Genomic DNA, 10,710 nt, shown 5'->3' with positions numbered 1-10,710 from the left:
ACCCACTGCATTTGATGTCTTCAAGCAGTTTGCACAACTGACAGGTACTAACTCACATACTTGGAGCCAGTGTGACACATTTATCTGTTCTCTGAGGAACATGCGGTACCATGAGCAGGTTAATATTTACCTGGGCCATTGTGTGCAGGAGGCCAGTTGTTCCCAAACTGCAGCTTGTAGAGCAAAAGTTGGTGCTTTGTGAAGGCAGGCCTCCATCCTTGTTTTCTCAAGCCTCTTGCAGCTGGTCAAATTTGGTCCTAATTGAGAAGCCAGCATAACTACTGCTGTCTGAAACTACTGTCTTAGATGAAGAGAGGAGACTCGGGCTAGAACTGCCAGTCACCATCACAACAGAAGTACATGCTCAGGAAAGTTTCCCAGCTCCCTTTTGCCATACGTGCACATACATACAGGTTTTAAAATGTTTTTAAATCCCTAAAAAATGCAATTCCATGGTTTTCCTTGTACTGCAGGACCTATGGGCATGTTTACATTACTCAGGTTCAAGCATTCACAGAAACTGCATTCTGCTTATTAAAATCTATTTAATTGTTTTCATCAATGACAGTTAAGCTAATCTAGAATATTTTATATTAGAAAAAATGTAAGAATAACATGACATTGGTATAACACTTCAGCATCACGAAACAACAAGTTCCTTCTCACTCTTATATTACCATGACAGCACTCTACTCTTTCTAGTTGTTGAGCTCATTGTAATGTTTGTTATTTCAAGAATTCACTTTGGTTGAAGAATGTGCTCTAGACTCAACTTAGGCCAGCATTCCCTAGCTCCAGACTGATACCTGTTAATCACATTAACTTTTCTAGAGTGTCTAGAAAAAAAATCCTGAAGGGCATTAACAGTGTTACCTTTATTCCCATACTTTTCCTAGGCACTCAAGCCCTGCCCCCTCTTTTTTCACTGGGCTACCATCAATGCCGGTGGAATTATGAGGATGAACAAGATATCAAGGCAGTAGATGCTGGCTTTGATGAGCATGACATTCCTTATGATGTGATATGGCTGGACATAGAACACACAGATGGCAAGAGGTATTTTACGTGGGACAAAAAGAAATTCCAGAACCCCAGAAAAATGCAAGAACATCTCAGGAAGAAAAAACGCAAGGTAAAACGTGTTACAGGAAGAAACAGATTATTTATTTGTGGTGTGAAGCTACCCAATCTAGCTTTAACCACGGTACTTAAGATACTGGAAACTGTACCCTGACCAACAGGCTAAGTTCGTGCCATGGGAAGCTCCATCTTACAAATGGAGCCCAGTGCTATCCTTGGTGGGCACAGCAGAAAATGTTTCTACTTAACATGAGCTTTCATTGGTAGTTGCTGCCCTTACTTCAGCTTTTCTTTGTATTGATAATACTTTTCTGCTTATACTAAATGGAATTTATCCTTTATGTTGATACAATTACTTACCATAAACTATATGTTTTTTCCTTCTGGTGAAGTCCTGGTATGATGTGCAGTCCATTAGTTTAGCTAGTCTTTATTTCTGCTTTACAGCTAAAATATTTTCCTTAGAATTATAGAGGTATTAAATTGTACACAGTTAGTATCTAAAAGCTGTAGAATTGTTTAATGCTTGATCTTTGCCAAAAGTTAGTGAACGACTGTTGAAATAGCATTCAAGTTTTACAGTACCTTTGTTGGGTCTGCAGTACTTTCCCAGTTTAACAGCAAGGCAGTTAATGGCAGCATGAAGTAGCTGTAAATACAATACATGGATGCAAAAAAAAAATTAGAAACTTCTGTTGCTGTTGTACACTATACAAACTAAGATATATTTAAATGTCTTAAGGCAGATGATTTCAAGCAGGAACATGAACATGGAAGTGGGATATTTCCACCTTTTATCAAAAGTGAACTCTTACTCTTTTATTCAGTAGAGCTGATGCTAATGATGTATTTTATTTTCTTGTCCTGGCAGCTTGTCGTCATTGTAGATCCCCACATTAAGGTTGATCCCACATATACCCTGTATTCACAGGCAAGAGACAAGGGATATTTTGTGAAAGACAGAAATGGGCAAGATTTTGAGGGCATCTGTTGGCCAGGTAAAAAAAAAACAAACCAAACAAAACAAAACAAAACAAAAAAACCAAAACACCACCTCTACATTTCAAGTGATTTATTTTTTAAATTTTGCAGAACAGTTTAATTTGGACCCATGGAAGTAGAATTAAACTTTTACATTCCTTGCATTTTGTGTAAATATTCATAATTTCAAATACTTTGCAGTTTCTTTGGTACAGTCATGTTCTAGTTGCTTCAGCTGCACAACTTTCTCTGTTGTGTCTGTTGGATCTGCAGATGGTTCTAGTGCCTAGAACTGAAAAAGGCAGATTTGTTGATCAGAACAGCCATCCCTCTTCTGAGCTTGTCTTGGGTAATGGAAGCATGGTCTGGTCTGTTGCAGTGAGCACTGCTTATGTGGGCTGGATAAAATTAAGTGAACCCTGATAGTGATGTCTTTGATTCAATCATAATGTAGTGATTTGACATGTTATTTTTCATTAGGAGATCTCATTGTGGGGAGGCAAAGGAGGTTGTTCCCCTTGTTTGCCCACAGTCCCAGCAAAGGAATGAATATGGGAAAAATCAAGGACATATTACAGTTTCTAGGAGCATGGCAGGATGTTATTAATCTTAGTGATACCTTCCTGTTTGAGCTTAGGGACGTTGCCTCTCCTTGGCTTCCTGTTCACATCTGAGCATACTTTAAACTGCTAGCAGTCATCCTTAAATGGTGCTGAGCTTCACACCTCCAGAATCTATATTTGTCTGCAGAACATGGCAAGGGGTGTGCTGAGTTTCAGGTTAGCCTGGAATTTGTTCTTGAGCTTTTGTCTCAGAAGCAATAGTAACTGCATTATTGCTGCCTATTGCCTAGCTTTAGGCCACTGAATTTAGGTGTCAAGACAATGCAGGCCAGATCTTTAATCAGGTAAATCAATGGGATCATCCACATCCTCAGGTTCCTCTTGTTACCTGGATTTCACCAATCCTGAAGTGCGAAAATGGTATGCAGATCAATTTGCCTTCAAAACATACAAGGTGTGTATTTATTTGCTCTTGGTTAATATATCCCAGAAAACCTGAAAATGGGGAAAAGAGATGGCTAAGCAAGTTGGTGGCTTTTGTAGCTATATTATCATAACATAGAGGAAGGATTTTCTCCATGGTCTTGTCTATACTAAGAAAGTTGGAACCCATATGCCAGAAGAGAACCTGCTTACTTTGTTGCATCAGTAGAATGAACAAATTGCAGGCATTTTAGCAACCCACAATGCTGCAATTCCAGCTTTTATTACCATGATAGGACACACGGAGCATTGTGGGAGTGCTCTCTCATAGCTCATGGTCGCTTCACCCTGACCTTCCTTCCAGCACTCCTGCCTAGTGCTGAAGGTGTCTGGGTGAACATTGCTGGGCACCTCCAGCTGCCCCACTACACCCCAAAGTTCTGCTTTGCAGTAGGGTTGTTGAATCCATTTCTCTAGTAGACATGCAGAGTAGACATTCCCCATCCTGCTTTTCCTCTCTAGTTTTTCTTTTCTGGCCTTCTCCTCATGGCTACTTAATACTTCTCTTTCCCCTCACCAAATGACAGGAATAGTAAGTACCTACTGAGTTTTGTAAGAACTGCAAAAATCAAGTCGGCCTGTAGGCTGTCACCCTGACCAAAAGCGCCACCAAGAGAGATGAGATGAATGCCTGGCAGCTTTCAAGTGACCACAGATGTATAATTACTGTGTCTTGCTTTGCTGCTGCTGTTTCTACTCATACCTCAGACTGGTCTGACACCCACTAGAGATAACCACACAAAGTCACAGCAATGCCTCTGTCATGTCCTAATTGCAACCCTGTGTCATAGGAATCCACTAATATCCTCTTTGTCTGGAATGACATGAATGAGCCTTCAGTCTTCAAAGGAGCAGAACTAACAATGCAGAAAGATGCTGTGCACTACAACAACTGGGAGCATCGGGAAGTACACAACCTCTACGGATTCTACCAGGTGGAGTATCTAGAGACATAAACCAGCAGTTATTCTCACAGACTATGTCTAATGTGGTGATTTACACAGTTGTAGGTATTCTGTAACTTCCATCAAGAACTGAAACTGCTGTGCTGCATGTTGCTATATTTGAAGTAAACCCTGTGATTGGTCACAAGAAAATGTGACAACATCTGTGCCTTTCTGCCATAACAATGTAAACTACATTGGCTGTGTCTACATTATATTAATATTTTTTTGTTGTTCAACTATATTCTACTAAGCAAGTGTTGCTTTAGTAGCAGGTATTATTTATGGCTATGGATTTCTTAATTTTCCTGCCTTGGAAGGGCTAAAAAGGCAGTGTAGCAAATATTCTAATTATACAGTTTGTCCTTATGACTTTTATATTAATTATTTTCAGCAAATGGCAACTGCAGAAGGACTCATCAGACGTTCTTCAGGAAAAGAGAGACCATTTGTCCTTACACGATCTTTCTTTGCTGGATCACAGAAGTATGGTAAGTATGGACTAGTTGGATGCTTTACACGCTGTTTTGTTCTCTTAAGTTTGGTGAGTAGCAGTTAAGTCTGGAGAGGTTAGAAACTATCTTAGAAATACGGACAAGGTGAGCTCGTAAGAGTGAAAGAGATTTTAAAAATCTCAAGAGACTGGCAAAGTGTGTACAAGTTAGAAGCAGAGTAACTACCTGTGTCCAGTGACAAATACCCATTTTAGTTGCGCATTTCAGGACTGTGTGTAAAGAAAAAAAGTTGCCTTGCAGTTCATGACCATTCTTGTCTTCTTTCCTTAACTGCAAGCATAAACTGAAGCATACACCCAGCTTTCCTGGTGTAATGCTAAAACTGGGTATTTCCAGGGGCAGTGTGGACTGGGGACAACACGGCAGAGTGGGATTACTTGAAAATATCCATTCCAATGCTTCTCACCATCAGCATGGCAGGGATTTCATTCTGTGGAGGTAAGGTGTTTGGCTGGAGTTGCTCACTACACATAGATCACTGGTGCCACCAAGCTTGTATTGCAAGATGGACTTCAGCACAGATGGTGGAAAGCTTAATCGTCTGGTGCATTTTCAGGCAGTTTCACAGATTAGTCTGGTTTCAGAAGCCAATAACCTGCCTTTCACCATTATTTCTCCACTAACTCTTAGGTAGTGTGTGTGTCCTATCTACAGCAGTGTTCTCGGGTGGTCTTCTGTAGGATCACTGTAACTGTGACACTGGGGAAGGCGACCACTTACCCTCCAAAAGCTCTCTTGAGATTTTTATTAAAGGATAATGTGTTACACCAGTAACATGCTCTTATTTGGACAAGCAGCTTTTCAACAGCAGAACTGCAAGCACGCTGTGAAATGCATGGATTTATACACTTGGAATGCTCTTTAGAGGAGAACCTCACCTTTTTCAGGATAATTTCAAAAAACGTGTATTTTTATTTGTCTGCGCAATATCTAGCTGATGTGGGAGGGTTTATTGGAGATCCGGAACCAGAATTACTTGTTCGCTGGTATCAGGCTGGATCCTACCAGCCCTTCTTCAGAGGTCATTCTAACATGGAGAGCAAACGGCGAGAACCGTGGCTCTTTGGGGAGAAGAACACCCAGATCATCAGGGAAGCCATTAGAGAGCGCTACGTCCTCCTGCCATACTTATACACACTGTTCTATCGGGCACACACAGCGGCTGAACCGGTTATGAGGTAAGAGCATAAGTCAGGAGGCTTAGTGATTATCTTCAGGAAGTTACGCAGAGGAGGGAAGTTAAATTACCATCTCTTGCTTACTTTTGCGATTGCTTATTTGGATCTTAAGTAAGAAAAAAACACACAAGAATTACTAAACTGTGTTCATGCATACTCCAAGCTTTTTTAGGGTTCTAAGAGGAAAATTATATTCTGGGTTTTTTTCCAAATGACACCTGGAACATGCTAGTTCAATAAACACTGTGCAGTCTTTAAACATGTTATTAAAGTATTGTGGACTCCAAAGTTCTCATCATGATAAAGAACATCATGTACTATTCCAACCCATACTTAGAGCTTAATGGACTCTGAACTTGCTGACCTAGAAACATAAAAGGCCATTTTGCCCCTTATGAAAATATTGGTTACTTCTGAATTGTTACTGTAATAGAAGCTTTGTATTTAAATTTGATAATTATCTCTGCAGTATTTCTTAGCATTTTTCTTTTCAAAGAGAATCTAATAATCTATAACAGAAATTAAATTAGAAAATAAGCTTGTGTTCTACTGCACCTCTAAGAAAGTGCCTCAGCGGAGCTGAATGCAACAATCCTTTCAGCAAGAGATTAATGTCGTTAATCTTCCTTAGTAATGCTGTGTCTTTGATATTGCCCTAAAACTGTGTTAGAATAGAATCATAGAATCATTCAGGTTGGAAAAGACCTCTAAGATCATCCAGTCCAACTCAACACCACCCTGTCAACTAAACCATGTTGCCACATCTACACGTTTTGTTAACACCTCCAGGGATGTTGACTCCACCACTTCCCTGGACAGTCTTCCTTTTGCATCACTTTTACCTTTACTTACTGTTTTGCAAATACAGTGCATCTCCCAAGTTTTAAAAACATAAAGGTCTTTTGGCAAAGCTCAAGCAGTTTGAGTTTAGATTATTTGCATTATAGACATACTGTGAGCACATCTGCATCTGTCTGCACATATGTAGGCGTTAGATACCCCTGTTCTAGGTACAGTGACTTTCTAAACTTCTGTTGACATACACTGCCCACAATATTAAAGAAAACTTTGATTAAGTTAAATTGGTTGCAGTAGGCACAAAATTAGAGAGGAAGCATGGTATTTATCTCACTGAGAGAAACAGAGCGGAAAATATGTTTTATGAGCAAGCACATGAACAAGCAGGGCTGCAGGGAGCAAGTGGATGCCTGTGAGTGAGCAGGTGAGCCAGGCTTTTTATGTAAGAAAACCCAGACCCTGTCTCTGAACGAGTTGTTATTGTCATATTCTCCCAAACTTTAAATATACAACTCCTCATCTGTAACCAGATACCTATTGCACTATCTGATTTTGAGAAATACTGAAAATTAACTTCTAGTGCACATGTTTCAGTTGTGACCAGGAGGAGATATGCTGCAAGAGTAGTACTGAGCTGCTGAGCACAGGAAGGACTGTGCTGCAAGCACAACCTCAAAGGGAGTTAGCATTGCTGGTAAACTGACAGAGAGGCTCATCCATATCTCCTTTGCTAGAAGGAAGGTATATGGAGTACAAGTCTGTAAGGAAGAAGGCGGAAGGCCAGCAAGTGAGGCTACAGGAGGCGAAACAGTAGGTACCTGGGAGTGTTTTAACCCATTTAGTACTGGAAATGCTAATCAGTGACTTGAAAAAGGTTCTTTAAGGCACAGAATAGGATCTTGCCCTATCTTCAGTTCATGATAGCTGTACCTTGTAAAAAAAAGGGTGAAAATGGAGTCTGAAAACGTCAGAAAGCCTTGAACAGGTTGGCAGGAGAGGAGAAACTGACTGAGTCACACTTTCTTTCTACAGGCCTCTATGGGTAGAGTTTCCAGGGAAAATAGAAACTTTTGATGTGGAAAATGAGTACATGCTGGGTAAGCAAGTGTTGTGGTTTGGGCCTAACATGACAACAAAGAACCAGCCCCGTGGACTCTCACTCAACTCCCCTCACACACACTGGGATGAGGAGGACAAAGCCCAACTAGAAGCTTTTGGGTTGAGACAAAGGACAAGGAAGGTTCTTCACCCATTAAGGTCCAGGGCAAAACAGACTCAACTTGGGGAAAAAGTAATAATTTAATTTCACACTAATCAAACACACCCAGGACACAGACGCACACACAGAGCAGGGCTTGTATATGTTATCCACACCCCTCCCTTCTTCCCGGGCCCAAATCCCTTTGTTCCCAGTTTCTCTCCCTCCTTCCCCCCAGCGGCACAGGGGGACAGGGGATGGGGTTTAGAGTCAGTTCACAGGCTGGTGGTTCCTGCTTCTCCTTCCTCCTCAGGAAGAAGGATTCCTTACAGTTCTTCCCTGCTTCCCCACGGGGTCCCTCCCATGGCAGAGTCCTCCAGGAACCTCTCCTTCCTGAGTCCTTCCCACGAGGTCCAGAGCTGCTCCAGCCTGGGCTTCCCACAGTCAGTGGCTGCTTCGGGAGCAGCCACCTCCCCTGGCACCGGGGTCTTCCACAGCTGCATATGCTAAGTACACTGGCCTCTTAAGTCCACTGGCCTCAAACCGAAGTTCACCCCTCCTGGTGCCTTCAGGGAATGTTCCACCATGCTCCTCCATGAGTGCAGGGGGACAGCTGCCATCTTGCCATGGGTTGCAGGGAAACTTCTGCTTGGGCACCTTCTTCCCCTTCTTCCTCAGCAACCACAGGCACTGCTCAGTCTCTCCTGCTCAGCTCCTTCTAGCTGCCTGCCCTACACATGCGGCTGACAACCCCAGAGCACACACCTTCTGCTCTGATGTGATGCAGCCTTGAGGACCACAGACGTGTTTATGATTTTTCTCCAGGAATTGCTTTGTTGGTGCATCCAGTCACAGAGCAAGAGGCCAAGGCAGTGAGCGTTCTGCTTCCAGGATCAGAGGAGGTGAGGATTAGTATGAAGCTGTTCAGGCCAAATTTAATACAGCAACATTCCAGCTCCCCATCTCATAACTGCTGAGAACTGCTCCTGTGCCAAGTGCTGGCCAGCTGTTCTGGGCCGCTCTGAACCTTGCTTCCATCTTGGTAGCTCACATGCTTGTCTCACAGTCAATTTACCTTCTTGCTGCACAAACCTCACCACTTCTGTAATTTAATTCTTCCCTCAAGGCTTGCTGTTTCATGTGGTACACCAAAAAACAGTTTCAGTAAATTATCAGTCCCCTTTTTTCATACGTTTCTGTTTGGGTGAAACTTCTTTTTTTTATGTCGAAGAAAAAGGATCTTTGAAGAAAGGTCATAAGGAAATCAGAGGGAAGCTGTGGGGAGAGAAAATTATGACAAGGAAATACAAGCCTCAGTAGCCTGGAACTTGTAGCAAAGACTGACATGTAGAGAGATCAGTTCCTTTCTGAAGTAAAGTTAATTATCCACAGGATGGCACTGTGATCCATTCCTATAAATTTTGTTTGGCTGCAGCAGCTGAGGTGGAGAAAAAGAAATAAATGGGGAAAATAGTTCCTAAGGGAAAACCTGAGACTTGAGGGGAATTAAAAGAAGGACAACAACAAAAGGGAGTGTGTGAGACCACGCAGAGCCTTGTGACTCGACTAATGTACCTGATAACACAGAATTCTTCTCAATATAAGGAGAAAAAAAGACTGGGCTCTCCAAACAAGTTAAGAATAATATTTTATGAAGATTTCTGTGGGAACTGACTGCCTGGCACACTTAACAGCAGTTAAACCTGCTGTCAAGTGTGATGCATGGGAAGTTTCAGATGTAGCTCTTTTTTGTGACCTGTTAGGAGTAACCTTGTTCTTAATTTTCATTTCAATATAAATATGCTTCTTCTGAAACTCAGAATTACTAGATTAAAAAAGCAAGGTATTTCATTGTTCTATACTTCCAGATGTTTTAAGACATAAAAGATGTTATGCAAAGTATAGAAAAAATCAGATTATTTTTGTACTTCAGGAGTGGGAATTTATTCTTTCTATCCATTGGTTTTAAAAAGTAAATGCTATTTCTTGCATATCAAAGAATTGGTGACAGTAAGGTTAAGCAGAGGAGTAACTGCATCTGCAGAGGGAACAGCTCTTGCCTTTTATGTCATGCTCATTCTTTTTTCATTTTTTCTAGATTTGGTATGATTTCAGAAAATTTAAACGAATGAGAGATCCAGGCACTCTGAAGATCCCAGTAACACTGGAGAATGTATGTTTTTATTTTAAAATACTACTTCCAGTAAGCAGAGAAAAAAAAAAACAACCAAAAAAAACAAATCAAAAAGGCTTTTGTTTTGTCAACATTCAAAATCAGAAAAATGGCACTGCAATTTCCCTGTAGGAATATAATATAAAATAGCTTTTGTAGAGTAGAAAAATTCTATCTCCTTTGTTGTTGTATGTAACACTACTATGTCCTGGTGGTAGAGAAAAAGTGAGATTATATTAAAGGTGAATTTTCCAAGCAAAGATATTTCACTTGTAGGCATATAGGAAAATTACCACTATTCCCATTGTTAGTTGAATAGTTTTCTTTATGTACTTGTGGTAAAAAGTTCGTTTCTGAGGTAAGAGCAAGTTTCAGTTATTCCTGTTTCAAGTTAACATTATATGATCAGAGTAGATGAACCTTTCTACCCTGGTTGTTGGGTTTTTTTTAGATTCCTGTGTTCCAGCGGGGAGGCACTGTGATACCTCTGAAGACCACAGCTGGAAAATCCACTGAATGGATGATAGATACTTCTTATGAACTTCATGTGGCCCTGGACACACAGGTAGTCCAAGAGTATGTGCCCTTTACAAAGTTGACTTTTATTCTACCTGACCTTGTGACCTTCTTGCCTGTTCCATCAGCACAATGGTGTCTGCATCTGTATGTCCAGTGGCTCTTCTCCACCTCTCCTATGCAGGGGGGCTCCCACTTCCCTCCCACCATTCCTTGAAAGTGAGTGTCGCGAGCCGGTACCAGAGGGCTACCGGCTGGGCGGGGGGTTTTTGGCCGCTTCC

The 10,710-nt window shown here is 41.4% G+C and overlaps 1 protein-coding gene across 1 annotated transcript in view; it reads left to right on the top strand.

Annotated features, from left to right (window-relative positions):
• GANC (glucosidase, alpha; neutral C) overlaps positions 1-10,710 on the top strand; it is a 26,878-nt gene that overhangs the window by 12,086 nt on the left and 4,082 nt on the right. The window contains exons 10-21 of the mRNA XM_009997990.1: positions 1-44; positions 897-1,132; positions 1,952-2,078; positions 2,999-3,078; positions 3,899-4,042; positions 4,446-4,542; positions 4,903-5,004; positions 5,501-5,744; positions 7,575-7,639; positions 8,566-8,642; positions 9,839-9,913; positions 10,365-10,478. The exon at positions 1-44 is cut by the window's left edge and continues 104 nt beyond it. Of these exons, the coding sequence (XP_009996292.1) occupies positions 1-44; positions 897-1,132; positions 1,952-2,078; positions 2,999-3,078; positions 3,899-4,042; positions 4,446-4,542; positions 4,903-5,004; positions 5,501-5,744; positions 7,575-7,639; positions 8,566-8,642; positions 9,839-9,913; positions 10,365-10,478 (1,405 nt within the window). The remainder of the gene's footprint in view (positions 45-896; positions 1,133-1,951; positions 2,079-2,998; positions 3,079-3,898; positions 4,043-4,445; positions 4,543-4,902; positions 5,005-5,500; positions 5,745-7,574; positions 7,640-8,565; positions 8,643-9,838; positions 9,914-10,364; positions 10,479-10,710) is intronic.

This window comes from Chaetura pelagica, unplaced genomic scaffold, assembly GCF_000747805.2.
Source record: "Chaetura pelagica isolate M959 unplaced genomic scaffold, ChaPel_1.0 scaffold280, whole genome shotgun sequence".
NCBI lineage: Eukaryota > Metazoa > Chordata > Aves > Apodiformes > Apodidae > Chaetura > Chaetura pelagica.
This window is presented reverse-complemented; position numbering and strand designations above follow the sequence as displayed.